The sequence below is a fragment of the Aptenodytes patagonicus genome, chromosome 24 (assembly GCF_965638725.1).
Source record: "Aptenodytes patagonicus chromosome 24, bAptPat1.pri.cur, whole genome shotgun sequence".
NCBI classification, from domain to species: Eukaryota; Metazoa; Chordata; class Aves; order Sphenisciformes; family Spheniscidae; genus Aptenodytes; species Aptenodytes patagonicus.
The window spans coordinates 2419903-2439792 of record NC_134972.1 but is presented as its reverse complement, the minus strand read 5'-3'; the positions used below and the strand labels follow the sequence as shown (position 1 = coordinate 2439792).

At 67.4% G+C, this 19890-nt stretch overlaps 3 protein-coding genes across 3 annotated transcripts; 2 read left to right on the top strand and 1 right to left on the bottom strand.

The window, feature by feature from the left end:
• Positions 1-662: 662 nt before the first annotated feature.
• Positions 663-5314, bottom strand: PHYHIP (phytanoyl-CoA 2-hydroxylase interacting protein). Its single transcript, XM_076358888.1, has 5 exons — positions 5099-5314; positions 3544-3727; positions 2571-2745; positions 2247-2364; positions 663-2122 (listed from the first exon to the last, which is right to left on the bottom strand). Exons 2-5 carry the CDS (start codon positions 3706-3708, stop codon positions 1588-1590), a joined length of 993 nt encoding a protein of 330 aa, XP_076215003.1. The 5' UTR covers positions 3709-3727; positions 5099-5314; the 3' UTR covers positions 663-1587.
• A 968-nt stretch (positions 5315-6282) lies between these two features.
• On the top strand, positions 6283-9011 carry POLR3D (RNA polymerase III subunit D). Its single transcript, XM_076359004.1, has 9 exons — positions 6283-6288; positions 6581-6758; positions 7045-7088; positions 7252-7403; positions 7496-7623; positions 7696-7873; positions 7972-8225; positions 8346-8498; positions 8819-9011. Exons 2-9 carry the CDS (start codon positions 6594-6596, stop codon positions 8939-8941), a joined length of 1197 nt encoding a protein of 398 aa, XP_076215119.1. The 5' UTR covers positions 6283-6288; positions 6581-6593; the 3' UTR covers positions 8942-9011.
• Positions 9012-10292: 1281 nt separating this feature from the next.
• Positions 10293-18967, top strand: PIWIL2 (piwi like RNA-mediated gene silencing 2). The gene is made up of 21 exons (XM_076358743.1): positions 10293-10506; positions 10589-10686; positions 11057-11295; positions 11394-11504; positions 11801-11918; positions 12066-12190; positions 12335-12415; positions 12761-12874; positions 13101-13289; positions 13425-13509; positions 13657-13743; positions 13904-14044; positions 14150-14263; positions 14648-14836; positions 14984-15085; positions 15178-15297; positions 15531-15619; positions 15988-16093; positions 16851-17104; positions 17210-17317; positions 17958-18967. The coding sequence occupies exons 1-21, from the start codon at positions 10293-10295 to the stop codon at positions 18112-18114; spliced, it is 2841 nt and encodes a 946-aa protein (XP_076214858.1). The 3' UTR covers positions 18115-18967.
• The last annotated feature ends 923 nt before the right edge of the window (positions 18968-19890 follow it).

Sequence of the window (19890 nt, the reverse complement as noted above, 5' to 3'; positions counted from 1 at the left end):
TGCTCCAGCCACCGCGTGCCGCAGCCACCGTGTGCCGCAGCCACCGCGTGCTCCAGCCACCGCGTGCTCCAGCCACATCCCCACGCCGCGCCGTCCGCCCGCGCCCGCTGCAAGCCGGCGGCAGATGGCTGGTGGGCTGCGGCACAGGTCCCCGCGCCCGCCTCACGCTCCCTCGTGCCTCGGCGCCGCGGTGCTGCCGCTCGGGAACGCAGCTTTGTGTCCCCTCCTTCGTCCCGTGTTCGCTGCTGGTGTCCCTGATGGGGCGACGGGGATGCTCCTCACCCCGTTTGCAGCGGGATGCTGGGGACGTGCAATGGTGTCAGCGTGGAAAGCGCTGCCTGGGCAGAGGCTGGGACGCCCTGGAGTGGGCTGTGCCCAGACAGGACGGTGATGGGCACGAGGGCTTTTCATCCAGAAGGGTTTGCAGCCCCGGTGATGGGCGAGGAGGTGCCAAACCCAGGCTTCGGTGGCTGTCCCGGAGCTGGCGAGGGCAGCAGGCTGCCCGTGGCTGTGTCTTTGCTGCCGCAGCATCCCTCCATGCCACCATGTTGTTCCCCCCCCCCAGCCCTGTCATCGTGTCCCCCCCCCGCCCCGAGCCGGACCGGGGTCTGGAGCCGCTTCCCCGGGTCCCGGCGGGGGACAGAGGCGCGTGACACGGCCGGTGGCGACCGCACACAGTTTATTGATACACCGCCAGCACAGCACAGGGATGCTCGGGGACCGGGGCGGGGGGGGGGGTGTTCTCTTCTACCGTTACAGCGTGCATCGGATACACAGAGACGGGGAGCGGGCAGCCCGCGGGGGCCGGCACGCAAGCGCCATGCTGCCGACGGCTCATGCGGGGGGCGGCGGAGGGGGGGGACGGGGTGGGGGGTGGGGGTCAGCTCCGCTCCCCCGCCCCGGCTCCTCCGGCTGCCTCCTGGGCCGCGGGGCCGGGGATTCGGGCGGCACAGCAATGGCTTAGAGCAGAGAGCGAACACGGCACAGCGCTGCACGACACGGAGGGGACGCCGCGGCATCCCCCACACCACTGTGGACACGCGCACCACGACTACAGCCCTGACGGGAGCGGGGGTCCCTGCCCGAGCACCCCTCCATCCCCGGGAGCAGTTCAAAACCGGGGGGTGCTTCCAGCCTCTCCGCCAAACCCCCTGGGGTGGCCAGGGAGCCCCAGCCCCGGTTGGCAGGACCGGGGCTCCCCGGGAGCTGCGCCGCTGGTGGGGGGGTGAGCCCTGGTGCAGGGGACCGGGGTGATGTGAGGGACGCCGGAGGGGAAAGGGGGTTCCACAGCAGCTGCACGGCGGAGGGCAGAGCGCGGGGCTCACGCCAGCGAGGATGATGCTGGTCGGCCAGTCCAGGAGATGAAGGCTTCCCCCCTCGGGGCGCAGTGCGGCGTGGGCTCTGCCTCCGTGCTGGGCGAGCATCCCGCCAGCTCCTTCCCCGAGCGGGCAGGGGCACAGGCAACGCCGCTATTTACACCGGCCGGGTCCCCCGCACCCATCCGGGTCCTCCACCCAGCAGCGTCCATGGGAGAAGCCCCCGCGGCGGTCGCCCGTCTCCCTCCCCGGCCCTGCCCGCGTCCCACCCTTAGCGCCCCACGCTGATGTTGCACGTCTTGCAGCTGGGGTCCTTTTTGGCGTTGGCGGTGGAGAGGCTCATCAGCTGGTGCCCGCTGATCTCTCCCAGCACGCCGAGGCTGAGGTCCACCGGCTCGGTGTATATGACCTCCAGGATGCTGTCCTGGGCATGGCGGTACACCAGCTCGCCCTCCTCCACGCAGCACGTCAGGAACTTGTTGGAGGAAATGTCCAGCTGGGGTAGACGCTCCCGGCAGAAGAGGTCCCCCGAGGAACCCTTGGGTGCCAGGACCAGGACGACGTAGTGGTAGGCGGTGTACATGCAGTAGAAGTCCGCGAAGTAGAGGTTGGTGTTGGGGTTGAAGAGACGCTGAGCCGGGATCTGGAAACGGTAGCGACCGTAGGGCGAGTCCTGGGGGGGCTGCCCGGTGTTGAATTCGGTGTTGCAGCTGAAGAAGATGCCGTGCAGCATGCCGCTGGTGGGCGAGCCGTGGCTGCCGCTGTTGTCCTTCAGCGACGGCTTCATCACGTTCCCGCAGTGCATCCTGCGTGCGGGGACCGGGGCGAGGAGGAGGAGGAGGGACACACACACAGAGGCAGGGTCAGGGGACGCGGCCCTGGCGAGGACCGGGCGGCCCCGGGCAGGGGGGGAAGCAGGGACAGGGGTACCTGACGTGCTGGAAATACTCCTTGTGCTGGTTGCGGTAGAAGACAGAGAAGCGCAGCATGCGGCCGGCGATCAGCTCGGCTTTCTCCTGCAGCTGGGCCAGGTGCTCCTTGGCGTAGTCTGGGGACGGGGACGGGGACATCAGGGCGTCTCCATCCCCCCTGGCAGCCCATCCCTGCCCGCAGCTCCCGTTCCCCATACCTCCCGCCTCCCACTCATCAGCTGCCACTCCAACCGGCCCGGCTTGTGCAAGCTCACGGCATCGCCCCCGTCCTCCCGGCTCCCGGCCCCGGCAGCGCTGGCTCGGCCGCCCCCGCCGCGCTCACCCCCGGTGCAAAACTCCACCGTCTCGCTCCAGCCGGACACCAGGTACTCGCCGTCGCTTTGCTTCACGGCCGTCTGCACCGCCACGCTGTACTCGGTGCGGGGGCTCAGGAACCAGTGTCCCCGCACCGTCATGGGCAGCGGCACCGCCTTGGCCACCAGCTTGGTGGGGACGTCCTGCGCCAAGGGGCGAGGGTCAGGCAGGGCGGCATTCCCCCCCGCCCCCCCGCATCCCTGCCCACCCCTGCCCGATGCCAAGGGGATGCTGCCGGGTACCGCGTGCTGCAAAATATCCGCGCCGGTGCAGCAGCCGGTGCCTCTGCCGGGGTTCGCCTGGCACCGAGACACCCCCAAAGCAGCGTGCTGCCATATCTCCTGCTGCCCCCCCGCCCCCAGCTCTGGCCCTGGCAGCGCTCCCTCCTCCCCGGCTGCCTGCACCGGCCCCAAACACCTCCCAGCAAAGCCGCTGCTGGGACAGGGATGAAGGGTCCCCCCCAGGGGTTTTGGGGACCCTCCCGGTGGCATCTCGTGGTGTCAATAGGCCACCGAGCAGCACCGCAGTGCAGAGCCGTTTCTGTGGCAACGGCGGATGCTGAAGTCGGGAGACACAGGGGGAAAAAAAAAAATCCCACCCCTCCCCACCCCCCCCCCCTTATTATTGGGAAGGAGAAAAAAAAAAATAATGTTAAACATTAAATAGCATCACCCTGGCAACCGCGCTGCTAAAAACGTCCTGAATTAGTGACTCGCGTTCAGGGGGAGGGGAAGCGCGAGCGGTTTGCGGCTCCGCTCTCCCGCGGGGGCTTGCGGGGGTCGGTCGCACCCCAGTCCCCGTCCCGGTCCCCTCCGCCAGCCATGTCCCACAGGGGGATTTGGCCACAAGTCAGCGTGGGAGCGGGCTATAACCCTGTTTTCCTCCCACAAAACCCCCTCTCCCCTCCCCGGGCGGGGGGTCTCGCATCCCCCCGGGCTCACCCGATGCTTGAACTTGTTGGAGTTCTTGTTCTCCTTCTTGTTGAGGTCGATGAAGTAGTGGGTGACCCTCTCCAGGTCCCCCTTCTCCATGGCCCAGGAGATGCGGAAAGAATCGCAGGTGATGTTGTTGATCTCGATATTTTTGGGGGTGGAAAGCAGCTCCATGGCCGGAGGGGCTGAGCTCCTGGGGGCAGAGCACGGGTTGGGGGGGTGCTGAGCGTGGCGGGGGCGCCCGCTGCCCACGGCGGCAGCTGCCAGGCGGGCGGCCGCCCGCGCCGGGGCCCCCACGGCGGAGCAGATGGCACCGGGGTGGAAAAGCGGCCGGCAGCCAGGAATAGGCAACGCAGGCAGGAGCAGGCAGCGGGAAGCCGGGAACAAGCCCGTTTGGGAAGCGGCTGCGCGGGGGCCCCGGCCGCTCCCCCGGGATGCCGCGGGGCCCCGGCTCGCTGCCAGCGGGTGTTTCGGGGTTTGCTCAACACCGGGTGGGGAAAGAAAAACAAGGGGAGCGGAGGGAGTGCTGGGAGAGGGGAGGGTTGCACGCAGGCGGCTGGCACTGGAAAAGCTGGATCTGCCTTTGCCCTGGCCCACGGCCGCTCCGTGCCTCAGTTTCCCCGTGGCCGGGGCTGCGCTCACCCCCTGCACCCTGGGAAGCTGCACCCCGGGGTAGGGGATGCACGGGCGCAGCGGATGCCATCGGCGGCACCGTGGACACGGGAGCCAGGGGATGCATCAAGGAGGCTGGAGGGGGTGTGGGGGGGGTGGGTGCCCCCCACCCTGCGCCCCGGGCTGGTGCGAGCCCTGCGGGGAGCAGCGGTGCCATGGCGGGCACGTGCCCGAGCCGTGGCACCGCGGGGCTGCCAACGCGCCCGCCGCCCCCCACGCGCCCGCGTGCAGGAGCGCGCGCGCCCACGGCGGCTCACACACGCGTGCCCACGGCCACCCACGCCCGGGCTCGTCCGCGCCCCCTCCCCCGCCGCCGCACGGCAAACACCACCATGCCGGCGCAAACACCACTCGGCGCCCGCGGGCACATCCACCCCGCGCGTGGGCACCCGTGGGCACGCTCCCACGGCCGCCCACATCCACGCGCGCACTCCCCGCCGTGTGCGCAGAGCCAGGGGTGCCGGTGGGCAGGCGCGGCACACGCCGGCATCCCGTGGCAGGGCGTTCGTTTGCCCCCGCAGCCCTGCGGCGAGCTGCACCCACGCACCCCCAGTCTCCCCCGGTACTAGGCAGCCACCGGACCCTCCCAGCCAGGTGTCACCCCAAGCGCACACCCCCCCACCACCCTCGGGCAGAGCAGAAGGTCACGGCTTCGGGGATGGCGTGCCAGCCCGCTGCCCCGTTCCCGTGCCCGGCGGTGGCGCGGGAGCTCTCGCCCTGCTTCGTCCTGCACCAGGAGCTCTGCAGCCAGGTCGTGATGCACCGTGTCACCCTGTCCCCGTGTCCCCATGCACCCCATGTACCCCGACAACCCCTGCCAGGGTTCAGCCGATGCCATCGGGAGGTTGGAGGCTCGCGGCTGCCGGTAGCACGATGCCGGTGAGGCCCTTACCTGGCCGTGCCGGGGGGCTGCCGGGGTGCGGTGGGATGCTGGTAGGGCAGCAGGGCAGGGCAGGGCAGGGCAAGGCAGGGCAGGCAGCCCCGGTGGGGCCGAGCTGAGCGGGAAGGGCAGAGGATGCCGGTGAGAGCGCGGTGGCGGCGGTACCCGGCGATGCCGCGCTGCTGCCTGCGGCTGCTGCGACTGGGATCCTCCCAGCCAGCTCGGAAATAGCAAACACCCTCCAGAGGAGGGAAAAAAAATGAGGGGGGGGGGGGGGAAAGGGGGGGGGGGGGGAATATAATATCTAAGCAGCTCGGAGAGGGGGGGAAAACCTCCTTGTTCTGCCAATCGGGTGGCGGGCTGGGTACGGCGTCAGGGGATGGAGGCAGCGCGGCTCCTGCCTGCTGCTGCCTGCGAGGCGAGCGGGCGGCGGTGGGTGCAGCTTGTGGGTGGGGTGGTGGGCAGCTCCTGCCTGAGCCTCCCCGTTTTGGGGGCTGGGGGGGGGGTGGGGGGGGGGGGGGTGTGTGTCCCGGTTGCGCAAGGGGCGGTTCCCACCCCCGGCATAACCGGGACACGCACACCACACACACACACACACCCCCCGCCCAGTCCCCAAAATGGGGTGCACTGGCTGCGGGGGGATGCTGGCAGCCACGCGGGACCCCCGTGGGAAACATGGGTGCAAAGCCCAGAGGTGGGGGGGGGCTTGCTGGTTTGCTGCTGGTGATGTGGGGGACACCCTTGTTTGGGGGTGGGCAAGTTTTTTTTGGGGTGGGCGGTGAGCACCCCATAAAAACCTCATTGTCCCCCAGACCACCGAGTGCGTGGGGTGCCCACGCATGCTTCCCCCGTGGGGCTGTAGCCTGGTTGGGTCCTCCCCGGGCTGCAGGGAAGCCTGGGGGGGGGCTGCAGCCCAGGCAGCCGGGGGGGGTTCAAATGAAGGGGTGAGTGACACCCCCCTCCCAGTGTCCCCCCCGCACTGCTCACTGCGCCCAGTCCCAAGAGCCGGGCACTGCCCGCCACAAAGATGGCGCCGCCAGCTTCCTCACGGGGCTAGGCACTGCCAAGCACAAAGATGGCGGCTCACCGGCGGGCCCGGCGCGCCCTCAACAAAGACGGCGGAAGCGGCTTCTTTCCGGGAAGGTCGGGTCTCACGGCACGCATGCGCATTTGGGCCGCGAGCCCGTGGTTGCCCGGGCAGGGTAAGGGGCGGCGTGGCGCGGTGTGGGGGCACGGGGAGGGGGGAGGCGCGGGGGGAGCGGCTCGGGAGGGGGTGCGAGTGGGTCCGGGGGGGGTGCGTGGGGGGCTGAGCACCCTGGGGAGGGTGGTGCGAGCGGGCCCTGTTTGGGGGTGCGCGGGGGGGGGGGGGGGGGAAACGTGAGCACCCTGGGGAAGGGGATGCAAGTGGATCCTGGGGGGTGCAGGGGGGGGGGGTGCTGAGCCCCCTGTGCAGGGAGCTGGGCCGGGTGCCCCTGACTGTCCCCCTCCCCGCAGGGCCAGGCCGAGGATGGCGGAGGGGGGCTCGGGCGACACCGGCTCGCCGGGCAGCCTGCGGCCGGGGCTCCCCGGGGCACGGGGGCTGCTCGGGAGGCGCTCGGCCGCCCCCCCCCTCACCCCCGGGCGCCTGCCCTCCATCCGCTCCCGAGACCTCACCCTGGGAGGCGTGAAGAAGGTGAGTACCTTGGGGAGGAGTCCCCAAAACCGTCCCTTTCGGGGTGACGCTGCGTCCTGCCCCACCGCTTGGGGTATGGGTGCTTGGGGACCCCCACAGCACAGGCGGGGTGCGAGGAGGGGCCCCAGGAGCGGCAGCCCCGGAGGTTTCGGGGTGCTCCGGGGGGAGCTGATCCGTGCAGGACGCGGCCGGGTCCTCAGCCGCCTCCTCCAGCCCCGCAGCCGGTTTGGTTTCTGTTGCTTATCTCCGCTCGTGCAGTGACTTGTCCCTCTGCTCTCGTTTGCAGAAAACCTTCACCCCCAACATAATTAGCAGGAAGATCAAGGAAGAGTAAGTGGCCTCGTAAGCGTTTTCGTGGGGCGCGGAGCCGGTTTTGCCGGCGGGTACCTGCGTGGCGGGGTCTCGGTGGGCAAAACGTGCCCTGAGATGGGGACCCGCTGCCAGGAGGGTGGCGGGGGGCAGGGGGGTGACAGGCCGCCTCCCCGCTCCCCAGGCCCAGAGAGGATGTCTCCATCAAGAAGGAGAAGAAGGAGCGGGATCGGGATCGGCAGCGCGATGGGCACGGCCGGGGCCGGGGCCGGCCCGAGGTTATCCAGTCCCACTCCATCTTCGAGCAGGGCCCTGCTGAAATGATGAAGAAGAAAGGTAACAGGAGCTGCCCCCCTTCCCCGGGGAGGGGTCTCGGGTCCATCCTGCCCAGCTCGGGGCTCACCCCGGGGCTGCTCCCCTCTCCCCAGCAGGCTCCTGGGACAAGACGGTGGACATGTCGGACTTTGGCCCTTCCCACATCATCAACATCAAGAAGGAGAAGAGGGAGACGGACGAGGAGACGAAGCAGATCCTGCGGATGCTGCAGAAGGACGATGTGAGTGGGGCTGGGGGGGTGGCTTTGGTGCCACCCAGCCGGTGCTGAGTGTCCCCTCTCCCGTCCCCGCAGTTCCTCGATGACCCGGGGCTGAAGAACGACATCCGCAACAAGCCGGTGCAGCTGCCGCTGGCCCACTCGGGCTGGCTCTTCAAGGAGGAGACGGTGGAGCAGGAGGAGGAGGACACCCAGCCCTGGTTGCCCGGCCCCAAGGAGGAGAAGATGGAGCTGGACCCGCCGGCGGTGAAAGGTGCGCTGGGGTGGGGGGGATCCCGGCGGGCAGGGGCTGGGGGGGGGGCTGCCCCCCCTTCCCCGTGCCCACCCGCCGCCTCTCACCCCCGGTGCCAGTGAAAGAAGAGCCGTGCGACGAGGACCCCCTGCCCAAGCCGGCGGAAACCAAAGGACCCCCCGGATTCCCCCGGGACGTTTCGGTGGCCGAGCTGCTGCAGCGGCTGAGCCTGTCGGCCGAGGAGGAGCTGCTCTTCCTGCAGCTGCCCGACACGCTGCCCGGCCAGCCGCCCACCCAGGACACCAAACCCATCAAGACGGAGCTGCAGAACGAGGAAGGGCAAGTGGTCGTGGTGAAGCAGGAGAAGAGCCAGGTAGGGGCTCGGCGGGGTGGGTGGGTGGGGGGGGGGCAGCGGGGTGGGATGGGGGGCAGCGTGGTGATGTGTGTCGTCGTGTGTCGTCCCCCCCCTTCGTCCCACGGTGTCCCTCGGCAGGAGGCGAGGCAGGCGGAGAATACCTGCACCCTGGCTGACCTCCCCGAGGGGCAGGTGGGGAAACTGCTCATCCGCAAGTCGGGGAAGGTGCAGCTGGTGCTGGGGAAGGTGACCCTGGACGTGACCATGGGGACCCCCTGCTCCTTTCTGCAGGTACGGGGGCTGGGGGGAGGGGACGTTGGGGACCCGATTCGTGGGGCTGCACCCCAAGATAGCCCCTTGGGGTTCCCAAGGACCATCAGGGAGGAGCAGGTTCATGCTGGCCCTTAGGTGATGGGGCTGGCAGCCCGGCCCTGTGGCAGTGGGGGGGAAGGATCCTGCCCTTGTCCCCAAGGTGTGGGTAGCACGGGGACACATCTCCTCCAGGCTTAGCCCCCCACCAGTGGGCAGGGACCTTGGCCCTTCTCCTGCCATGGTTAAAAGGTTTCCCGTGGGAGTGGGCTGCTCACGGGCATTTCTCCCCTCTGGAAAAGGAGCTGGTGTCCGTCGGCATCGGGGACAACCGGACGGGCGAGATGATCGTCCTGGGCCACGTGAAGCACAAGCTGGTGTGTTCCCCGGACTTCGAGGCTCTGCTGGAGCACCGGCACCGGTAGCCCAGGGGGAGCCGGCGGGGGACCAGCCCCACGCCCACAGCCCGTGGGGAACGATCCCTGCAGTTCAGGGACCCTGCAGCGCCCCAGCTCTGCCCTCAGCCCCTCCAGCCTTGCCTTCGGGATGTGGAGAGGTGTCTTCTTGCAGGTGTGGGCGCAGGGCCAGCTCCTACCTCCTTCCCGGCCCTGCAGTGGAGCAGCACCGGGGCTGGGGGCTCCGGTTCCGTTCCCCCAGACCCGCTGCCCCGCCCTGTGCAAAACCGGCAGGGGCCGGGGCTGCCTACATCTCACAGACTTCTGGATATGCGGGACCGTGGCGTGTGTCCCCCCCCCGCCCCGGGCTCTCCAGCAGCCATGCACGCGCTGGGGAGAGCAGGACACGTGCCTGTGGGGAGAAATGCGGAATAAAAACCTCTTTTCCCCCCACGTGGGGCTGCTCCGTCTCGTCCTGTCTCCCCGCTCTCCTCCGCGGTGCCCCTGGCAGCCTCCACCCCGTGCCGCCTGCCCGACCTGTTGCCGCCAGCCTGTCGGGCCCCGTCCCCCGTCCCCGGCGTGGCACGCTCGGTGCTGGCATGTGGGGCCGCGTCCTCGGCCGCTGACTCACCTGGCGCTCCCTTGGGAGAGCCGGGGTGGGGGCCCATGTGGTGCTGGGGCTTGGCGGGCAGAACCCCGGCCTCTCCACCCACCCACCCCTGCCCCCAGGGCTGTGCCGGGGGCCTGAGCACCCCGAGGGGCTGGGCAGGGGCAGGCAGCCAGGAGCATCTCCCTGCTCCGGCCCAAGGAGGTGTGGGGACCCCCCCCCCCCCCATCTCCCTGGGGACTGGCGTTGGCCCGGGGGTCCCCGGGCCCTGCTGCAGCATGGGGTGGCGGGGGGGGGGGGGGGGGGGAGCGAGTGGCCACCACCGCATCCCCGTCGTGGGGGCAGGAGGCCGCGTGTCTTGTGGGGGGAACAGCATCACCCCACCATCCGCCATGGTGGAGCCAAATCCTATGGGCGTGGCCCCCCCCCACTCCCCCCCAGGCAGCCCCGGCGGGCAGGGAAGTACCAATTGCCTGTGCAGAGCAGGGCTGGGCCTGCACTTGCCCCTCCGCTGTTGCCCCCTGCCCCATCCCATCTTGCCCCCCCCCCCCCATCCCATCTTACCCCCCCCCATCCCATCTTGCTGCCCCCGCCCCGCCCCGGCCCCGCCCCCGCGGCGGGCGCTGTCCGCGGTGCTGAAGCCCCGCCCCGTGCGGGGCGTCTCCGCGAGGGGCGTGGCCAGCGAGCCGCCCGACGAGGGGTGGGGCGGCGCCTGCGCGCTGAGGCGGCGGCGGCGTGCTCCGTGCTGCGGGCGGCCGCCTCGACGGGGCGGCCATGGAGCCCCCCCGGTCCTTCCGCCTGCCCGGCCCCGGCCCGGCCCCCGCTCCCCCGGGCAGGCTGCGGGGGCTCCCGGGTCGGGCCCAGCGCCTTCCCCAGCCCGGCCCGCCCGAGCTCCGGCCCTCCCTGGCGCCGCTCTCTGCCCTGCTGTGCGGCCTGGGCCTCGGTGAGCGGCCCTGCCCCGCTCTGGAGGCGCGGGACTGGCCCCTCGGTAGGTGGTTGTGCCCGGGGGGGGGGTCGGGGAGGCCCGGCCAGGCCCCCCCGCCGCCCACCGTGCCCTCTCCTTCCCGCAGGCCGCGGTACGGCTGGCGCGGTAGAGGCTCTGGCGCGGCCCAGCCCGGAGGTGGAGGATGACAAGGGGGCGGCGGCGGCGGCGGTGGCAGCGCACCCCGTGCGTGGGCGGTGAGTCCTGCCCCCCCCCCCCCGTCCCCCCTGTCCCCCCTGCAGCCTTGGCCCCCAGCCCTTCCGATGGTTTAATCGCCGACCCCGGTGACGGCGGGCTGGGGGATGCTCTCTGTGAGTGACACAGCTGGCGTGACCGAACCGGTGCCCGCGCCACCTCCTGCTCCGCTCCCTCGGTGGCGTGGTGCCATGGCCGGCTCAGCGTCTCGCCACCAAACCTCGGTGTTTTGAGCATCTCCGGGCAGGGAGCACCCGCTGCTTGCGGGGCGTGAGCAGGGGGACCCGGCTGCCGGAGTGGGGGGATTGCAGGGGGGTTGCACCAGGGGGTGGCGGGGAGGGCCATCACTGGGGGTTTGCAGCCAGGATGCCGCCGGCGTGTCCCCGGCGTGCCGGGGGCTCACCTCTGCCTGCGCCGGGGCCGCAGGATCCTGTGGCAAGGCAGAGGGGCCACACTGCCCGGCCCTCCCGGGAGAGACGCCGCCGTGCCGTCCCGTGGGAAGACCTGCACCGCTGCTGCGCCCACCCTGCACCCACCGGGACCCCGGCCCTCCCTGCCGCCCACACCTGCCCCAGGGACCCCCCCAGCTGCCGGCAGACCGTAAGTGAAGCATTGGTGAGCCCCAGCACCGCGTTTTGGGGTCCGAGCGCCGGCTGGGGTTGCGGCTGGCCACCCTGCCTCTGCCCCGTCTCTCCTAGGGCACCGGGGACGAAGCCGGCGGTGAAGGGAACCGCCTTAGCCGTGGGGCTGAACTCAGTTAAAATTCACTGCCAGAACGAAGCCGTCTACCAGTACCATGTTACCTTCAGGTATCGATGTGGGCACGGGGGGCCGGGCTCCCCCGCAGCCCCTTGAAGGGTGGGTGCCCCTGGGCAGAGCTCTCCGTGTCTCTCCCTCCGTCCTGGTAGCCACTAGATGGAGCGGCCGGCGTGGCCACGGCGCCTGCGGGCAGAGCTGCTGCAGGGCAGCGAAGCAAATGAGCTCCGGCTTTTCCCCCTCGTGGGGTTTTTGGGGTCCTGAGCAGGGTCTCACGGGGAGGCAGAGGAGGGTTAAAGGACCGAGGACTTGCCAGCGGCGGCAGGCGATGCATCCCTGTCTCCGGCAGCCCCGAGGTGGAGTGCAGGAGCACACGCTTTGCCATGCTGAAGGAGCACCGGGCGGTGACGGGGGACGTGACCGCGTTCGATGGCTCCATCCTCTACCTGCCCATCCTGCTCCCCCAGGTAAGGGGCGATATGATCCGCACCAGGGTGAGGTTGTTCCAGCCAATTTGGGGGCGCAGGGATGCCCCCCCCCGCGGGTCTCCAGTCAATGTGCTGGGTAGGAGAGCATCCCTCCTGCCCCGGGTAACGCGCCGTCTCGCCCCGCAGCCGGTCAGTCTGAAGGCTCAGAGGAGGAGCAACTGGGAGGAGATCACCATCACCATCCAGATCACCAAGGTCCTCGAGCCCAGCTCGGATCTCTGCATCCCCTTTTACAACGTGGTTTTCCGGAGGTGAGGGACGGCGGAGACCCTCCCCGAGCTCTGGGGAGGAGACCCTCCTCCGCCGCCGCTGCCGCCTCCTCCTCCTCCTCCTCCTCCTCCTCCTCCTCCTCCCTCCGAGCCTGAGCCCATCCTGCTTTTATTTTTCTTTCCTAGGGTGATGAGAATCTTAGATATGAAGCTTGTTGGGAGAAATTTCTTTGAACCTGCCCAGGCCACCATATTACAGCATTACAGGTGGGTGCTGGACACGGTTTCCTCCTGCTGCTGCCCAAGCGCGTGAGTGCGGGATGGGGACGTCCCTGTCCCCCCCGGCAGTAGCGCGAGGCTGGAAATTGGGAAGTCTTTGCCAGGTCAGTTCTCTTGGCCAGCTCTGGTTAGCCTGACCTCAGAGCGCCTGTTTTTTGCAGTGCAATTCAGGGGTTATTAGCTGAAAGCTGGCAGCCAGCTGGGAAATAAATCCCCGTGTGTTTTGAGCGCTCCTTGGTGAGCGGGACGGCTGCCCGGCTCCTCTGGCAGCGCCGTGCAGGCGGCTCCGGTTTTAACCCAAGCACCGCTGGGCATCTTCTCCTCCGGGCACAGGCTGCAGATTTGGCCGGGATACTCTGTCAGCATCCGGAAGAAGGACGGCGGCCTCTTCCTCTTGGTCGACGCCATCCACAAAGTCATCCGCAGCGACTCCGTCCTGAATTTCATGTGAGAGAAGGGAAAAAGCCTGGAGGAGCCCTGCGGGGCTTTAGGGGTGGGGGTGGTTCTCCAGCAGTCGCGTGCCTGGGGCTGGCTCTTGGCGAGGGCAGTGCCAGCCGTGATCGCTGGGCCCGCGGCCGCCGGTGCCGTTCGGCAAAAGGCATTTTATTTTTGGGGTAGCGCGGGCAGGGAGCATCTCCGTGAGCCTCTCCTCCTCCCTCTCTCCCCGCCGCAGGCACACCATCTACAAGCAAAGCCTCAGCAGCTTCCAGGACGAGTGCACCAAGCAGCTGGTGGGCAACGTGGTCATCACCCGCTACAACAACCGCACCTACCGCATCGACGACATCGACTGGAACAAGACCCCGAGGGACAGTTTCACCCTGGCCAGCGGCGAGGAGATCACCTTCGTGGACTACTACAGGTAGGAACCTGCTGGAGCATCCCTTGGGATGAACGTCTGTCCGTGGGGAAGGGCTTGATGCCTGGCTCTGGCCCGAGGTGGGTGAGCAGGAGCAGGAACATCTCGCCTGATGCCATCTCCCTGCTGTTTTTCCAGCAAAGCCTACGGGATCACCATCAGGGAGCTGGACCAGCCGTTGCTCGTCCACAGGCCCAGGGAAAAACAGACGCCGGAGGGGAAGGTGAGCCAGGCACGGAGGCGTGGGATGGGGAAATGGAGACCCACGGTCTTTTCTTGGCTCCTGCAGCCCTTGTCCTGCCCGTCGCTGGGAGGGCAGGGGCTTGCAGCCCCCTCGGGGTGCTGACGGTGCCTGTCCCCCTCCCTGCAGCGTCGGCTGGACATGGTGCTGCTCGTGCCGGAGCTCACCTTCATGACCGGGGTCCCCGAGATAAGGAAGGACAGTCGAATGGTGAAGGTCAGAGCATGTTTGCATCTGATGGTCCCTGCTCACCCGAGCCGGCGTTGCCCGGTTTGGAGAGCTGAGCCCTGACCAGCCGCTGCTGGGGGAAGCTCAGGGCCCCCCGTCACACCCGGGGGTTCCCCAACCCGCCTCCTCCCATGCCTGCCCGCTGCAGGACGTGATGCGGGAGATGCTGCAGAGCCCCAGGCAGCACTACATGCGTCTCACCAGCCTCCTGCGCAGGATCAAGGACAGCCCGGAGGCCTCGGGGGAGCTGATGCGCTGGGGGCTCAGCGTGGACCCAGACATCCACAGGGTAAGGGCGGCGGGGGGCCAGGCTCCAAGCTCCCCGCCCCGGGAATGGAGGCCATGGCTGCACTGCGGCGGCGCTGGAGCTGCCATGGGTTTCTGCTCCGTTTAGACCCAGGGCCGAGTCCTGCCCGCGGAGAGGATCAACCTGCGGCACAGCTCCTTCGTCCCCACCGAGGACCTGAGCTGGAACAAGGAGGTCACGCGAGAAGCCTCCATCTCGGCGGTGAGCCCACGGCTCGGCCCTTGCAACAGCATCCCCTTGTTTGAAAACTGGGATGGGTTTTCTTAGTGCTGGCATCCCGTCTGTCCTGCTCCCGTCTGAGCTTGTTGGAGCTAAAACCCTTCCCTTATTTATATTGGCTTTATGCTTCAGCCTGTTTTTCCTAAGGAGGTTAGAGGTACGTGGCTGCAGCGGCTGCTTTCCCACCTCCTCTTGGAGTGGCTAAAGGCTTTCAGACTGCAGGAATCGGATGTCGTCGTGTGCCCTTTAGGTTCCTCTTGGGCCGCTTTCCCTCTCCCAAATTTCCCTCTGTGCTGCGAGGCTGGGGAGCTGCGTGGTTCGGCAGCCACGGCCCCGAGGCAAGGGCTGTCCTTGCCTCTCTCCTAGATCGCCATGAATTACTGGCTGCTGGTTTACCCGAAGCGCCTGCAGGACCTGGCGAAGGATCTGGTGGCCGCCATGGAGAGCGTCTGCGGCCCCATCGGCATGCACGTCAGCCGTCCCGCCTTGGTGGAGCTGCAGGACGACCGCATCGAGACCTACGCCAAGACCATTCGAAGCGTTTTGGGTAGTGAGGTGAGGAGGGGGGCTCGGGGGGATAGCGCAGGTTAGCACGAAGTTAATGTGTCTGCTGGGGAGGGCTGTGCAGCCGGTGGGTCTTCTCGGATCCCCGTGCATCCGATGCTCGTGCGTCGCCCTCCCCTCTGCTGTGCTTCCCCGTAGGACAAGGTGCAGCTGCTCCTGTGCATAATCTCCAGCAGCCGGGAGGACTTGTACGGGGTCATCAAGAAGCTGTGCTGCGTGCAGTCCCCGGTGCCCTCCCAGGTAGGCGAGGGGCTCGGCGGAAGGGGACCACCGGCACGGGGAAGCCGTGGGCACCTCCAGCCTCGCTTTTCCCTGGTTTTCCCCCCTTGCAGGTCATCAATGCGCAGACCCTCATGGGCCAGTCGGGCAAGATGAGGAGCGTGGTCCAGAAAGTCCTGCTGCAAATGAACTGCAAGCTGGGCGGCGAGCTCTGGGGGGTGGACATCCCCCTGGTAAGGCGGGCAAAACCATTCGGCACATGCGTGCCATGAGTGGGCGAGCTCCGGGGCGTAAACCGTCGTGGTCACGGGCTTCCCTCTGGGGGTGCGGATGATCCATCTGCAGAATTGGGGTTGGCGTCTCCGTTTTGTCCGTGCAACGTCCCTTGCGGCTGGAGGGATCCAGGAAGGGCAGCCCGGAGGCGTCTGACTTATCCCTAACTCCCACCTGCCTTTTCCTCCCCCAGAAACAGCTGATGGTCATCGGCATGGACGTCTACCACGGCCGCAGCAAAGGGATGCGCTCCGTCATCGGCTTCGTGGCCAGCATGAATCAGTACGTGGTGCCCCGGGAGGGAAGGCTTTCCTCCCGCTCCGCCCTGGGGATGCGGGGAGGCTGGGGGGGGGGGGGGTCCCACACCAGCATCGCCGCTGCCTCCCCTTTGCCGGGAAAGGGACGAAGCTGATGCCTTCCCCGACTGCTGCGCTCAGCAAGGTCTCCGCCAGCGTGTTTATGTTGGGCGTTGCTGGCCGCCGGCACAGGCAGCGGCGGCCTTTGGCGCACCCTTGGCACCATATCACTGGAAAAAGGCGTCGCGAGCGCCGAGCCGGGGTCGGTTTCGGTTGCACAACGGCTCGGTGGACTTTGGCTGGCGAGGGCCGGGGGGGGGGGGTGCCTGATGCTCATTCCCCCTCCGTCCCCAGCGTCCTCACCAAGTGGTACTCCAGGGTGGTCTTCCAGATGCCCCACCAGGAGATCGCCGACAGCCTGCGGCTCTGCCTGGCCGATGCCCTCCAGCACTTCCACGAGGTGAGGCCAAACCCCCAGCCCGGCGCTATCAAAAAAGCCCTCCCATGGTTTAACGTCTCCTCCAAGCAAGGGAAAAACACCCCAAACCTGTCGTCCCGAGTGCATGCGAGCGAGCAAACATCCTCGGCAGCCTTTGGACTGGATGCGGTGCCCGCAGCCACGCACGCCCCAGGAGGCTCGCCCTTATCTCGGGAACGTGCGAACCTGCCTCGAGGATTAGTTTGCACTGGGGGAAGTGCCACGTCACGCCTCTGCTCGTATCAGCGTCGAAATGCTGAGCCCTGTCCTCTCGTCCCACGTCCCCAGCATGAGAAAAGCAGCGTGTGATGGGGCAGGGGCCAGGGCCCAGGGCCCCTCGGCAGCAGGGACCCGCTCTTGGGATTTTCCCGTCCCTCTGCGGGCGCTGGAGAAACACCCCTGAAAACAGGAAGTTTGGTGGTCACCGAACGCTCGCCCGCGGGCAGGATTAGTGCGAGCGCTGCTCCTCCCTGCCCTGCCAGCCCTTCTGAAACCTGCTTTGAAACGCGTTTGCTGGGGCCGAGTATAGTTAGGGGCTTTCTGCGAAGCTGGAGGGCGATGGGTTGAATTCGCAGGCTGCGAGCCCGCTGAATTGTCGGCCCTGGAGACCCGGTGGGCATCTGGCGCCCAGGTTTTTGCCAGGGCCTGCGTCTCCCCCTGCCAGCCAGTCCTGGGCATGGGTGGCGGGGGCTGGGGGGGGGGGAGAAAGGGCGACCTCTTCCAATTTCTGCTTCCCCAGATGAACCACTGCTTGCCCAAGAAGATAGTCGTGTACAGGGACGGTGTGTCCGACAGCCAGCTCGACACCGTGCTCAAGTACGAGATCCCGCAGATGCAGAAGTGCTTCGACACCTTTGAGAACTACCAGCCCAGCATGGTGGTCATGGTGGTGCAGAAACAAATCAGCACCAACTTCTACACCGTCACAGCGGAGCAATTCGCGTCCCCTCCTCCGGGGACGGTCATCGACCACACGGTCACCAGCTCGGACTGGTGAGTGGCAGTGGCAGCAACGCCGGCTGCTTTCGGGAGAGCTGCAAAAAAAAAAAAAACCCAAACAAACCAAAACCCCAAACCTTGCCCTTCCCTCCATCTCAGGCAGGATTTCTTTTTGTTGGCCCATCGCTCTCGCCAGGGCTGCAGCATCCCCACGCGCTACGTCTGCGTGCTGAACACGGCCAACCTCAGCTGCGAGCACCTCCAGAGGTAAGGGCAGGCTTTCCACAGCCCCCCGCCGGCATCCTGCAGCGTGGGGACCCACGTCACACCCACCCCCCCCCCACCCCCCCCACCCCCCCCCCCCCAAATCTGGGGTTTGTTTTGCAAAACAGACCCCTGGAGCTAGCGGGAAGGGCAGCAGGTACCTGCGCAGGCACTGGGCTGAGTCTGTTCTTCGTACTGGGTTAGCTGGGAGGACTCGACAGCGGATGGGGGAGAGGAGGCGGATTGCGTCCGCCTTGCCTCCTCTCCGGGCAAGAGCTGATCGCAAGGCTGATAAAGGAAAACCTGTGTCACCCAGCGCTGGCCTGGGTGGCCCCGCAGGAGAGCTGCTGCGGGGTCAAACACGGCTCAGATAGTGGCCGATTGCATTAATTACCCGGGTACTATCGGTTCCCGGGCAGAGCCTGACCTTTAGCTGGTGCAAGCGGGAAGAAAACACCCCTGGGAGGGGGTTTGGCCTTCCAGCCTTCGCAGCTCCCTCCCTGCTGCTGGAGCTGGCGGAGCCGGCGCCGACCTGCCGAAGCGCAGCGCTGCCTTAGGGAGCAGGATCCGGCCCCGAAGCGTCGATCCGGCGAGCGCCGGGATGCCGGGGAGCGCTAACGCCCTCTCCTCTCGCCCTCCCCAGGTTGACTTTCAAGCTCTGTCACCTGTACTGGAACTGGCCGGGCACCGTCCGGGTCCCTGCCCCGTGCAAGTACGCGCACAAGCTGGCCTTCCTCTCGGGGCAGGTCCTGCACCACGAGCCCAGCGCCCAGCTCCGCGACAAGCTCTTCTTCCTATAGCCGGCGTGCCGGCAACGGGGGGAGAAAGGGCTCGCTTCGGGGTTCGGCTCCCCCGGCTGCTGCCGTTAAGTCTCCCTCAAGAGGGACTTTCTTTCCTTACATATGGTTTGGGGGTTTTTTTTGTTTTTAATTTATTTCCCCACGTGGTTTCTTGGGTTCATTTTTATCGTTGTTTTTAAAAGGATGCTCGGAAGCGCTCCAGGGCGGCAGCAGGGCCCTGGAGCCGCGGGCTCCCGGGATTCATCTCCATGGGAATGACCCTGGAACAAAAGCCCGCTGCTGTGGGGCTGCCAGCCTCTGCCCGCTGGTTTCCAGCCCTCCCAGCAAAGGGGTTTGAATAAATGAGCCCCAAAGGCGATGCTGCTCCCGCAGCGCAGGCTGCAGCTCGCCCCTGCCCGTCCCCCTGCCCCGTGCAGGTGCTGGATGCAAAACCCAAAGATTTCTGGTATTTCCCCCCCCCCCCCAATCTCTTGCGCTGCCATCCAGACAGCTGTCGGGTTGAAATTTTACTTCGCTTTTTTTGACCTCCTGTTTAACAAACCCCGTTCCAGTTTGGCTGGTTGTCACGTCCTTAAAACGTCGCTGGTTTTCCAAGGAGAAGCCTTTATTTTTTTATTTTTTTATTTAAATTCTGTCGGGCTGATAGGAGAGCAGGTCCATATCCCAAGGGAAAAGTCTGTGTTTGAGTTTTCAGCTATTTCAGGTGTTTCTTTGCCGTTGTCAGGAGACGTTGGAGACCTTTGAGTTTGAAGCTGTCGGGGGGCTGCTGAGGGGCTGCGAGAGCATCCCCAAAATCACCCCGACCCACCCCTTGTGCAAGCACGGGCAGGGATGGGGGTACGGCGGGAGCCTCCCCCACCCCCCAGCCTCTCCCCTCCCTTTTTATGCAAAAAAAGTTGAAAATATTTAATTTCTTTTTTTTTTTTGCTGTAACTGTAGTTTTCCGTTAACTTCAATTAAAAGTGTTGCTGGCTCCCTCTTGGTGCGGGCTGGGTGACGGTGGGCGAAGGGGCCGGGTGCTCGTGGGGACGTCCTGACCCCACCCCCCCCACCCCTCTTTCCAGGGGGGGGGCGTGGAGGGGGTGTCCCAGGATGGAGGGGACAGGGAGGGGACACGCAGCAGTGACACGATGCTGCCCGGCAGGCAGGAGCGGAGCCCCTCACCGCATCCCCTGCGCCCCGGGTTAATCATTCACCGTCGCCCCTCGCCGATAGCAGCTTTTATCCCCTTTTATTTGCCGGCCCCGGCGGACTTTGGCAGCCTTCGCCCGGCCCCGGCGGGTGTTTCGGCACAGGGTGAAGCTTGGCCCCGAGTGGCTGGGGGGGTGTTGGGGCCAAAGCGGGGGTGATGGCTCGGGGCAGCCGGCCGGGCCCCCGCTGCGCCTGGCCTCCCACCAGCCGGCTTTTTGTATCGCGCCATCGCCGCCGCCGGCAGGGAGAAAGGCTGCCTTGTCCTTGCCGGCTCCTTGGCACGGGGAGGAGAGCCGGGACGGCCCCACGGCCCCTGGCTGGTGGGCTCAGCCCCCCCCCCCCCCCGCCCCAACTCCGGTCCCTTCCAGGGGGGGGTCCCTGGGGTGCCATGTCCCCTCAGGTGGGGTCTGTTCGGTACTCTGTCCCCTAGGGAGGGGTCTGAGGGGTGCCCCGTGCCCCCAAGGGGTGCCTGGGGGGGGTGTCTGTGCAGTGCCCTATACCCCTGAGGGATGGCTGGGGGGGGTCCATGGGGTGTCCTTTACCCCCAGAAGGGGTCTGTGGGGTGCCCCGCGCCCCCAAAGAGTG

Bases quoted from the DNA above. Each gene is read 5' to 3' on its own strand.
- PIWIL2 (XM_076358743.1), top strand. From the start codon at position 10,293: ATGGAGCCCCCCCGGTCCTTCCGCCTGCCCGGCCCCGGCCCGGCCCCC. The intron at 11,296-11,393 runs GTAAGTGAAGCA...CGTCTCTCCTAG, and splicing joins CCCCCAGCTGCCGGCAGACC to GGCACCGGGGACGAAGCCGG. The intron at 14,837-14,983 runs GTGAGGAGGGGG...GCTTCCCCGTAG, and splicing joins GAAGCGTTTTGGGTAGTGAG to GACAAGGTGCAGCTGCTCCT.
- PHYHIP (XM_076358888.1), bottom strand. From the start codon at position 3,708: ATGGAGCTGCTTTCCACCCCCAAAAATATCGAGATCAACAACATCACC. The intron at 2,746-3,543 runs GTGAGCCCGGGG...CCCTTGGCGCAG, and splicing joins CCAACAAGTTCAAGCATCGG to GACGTCCCCACCAAGCTGGT. The intron at 2,365-2,570 runs GTGAGCGCGGCG...CCCCGTCCCCAG, and splicing joins GGTGGAGTTTTGCACCGGGG to ACTACGCCAAGGAGCACCTG.
- POLR3D (XM_076359004.1), top strand. From the start codon at position 6,594: ATGGCGGAGGGGGGCTCGGGCGACACCGGCTCGCCGGGCAGCCTGCGG. The intron at 7,089-7,251 runs GTAAGTGGCCTC...CCCGCTCCCCAG, and splicing joins AGCAGGAAGATCAAGGAAGA to GCCCAGAGAGGATGTCTCCA. The intron at 7,874-7,971 runs GTGCGCTGGGGT...CCCCGGTGCCAG, and splicing joins GGACCCGCCGGCGGTGAAAG to TGAAAGAAGAGCCGTGCGAC.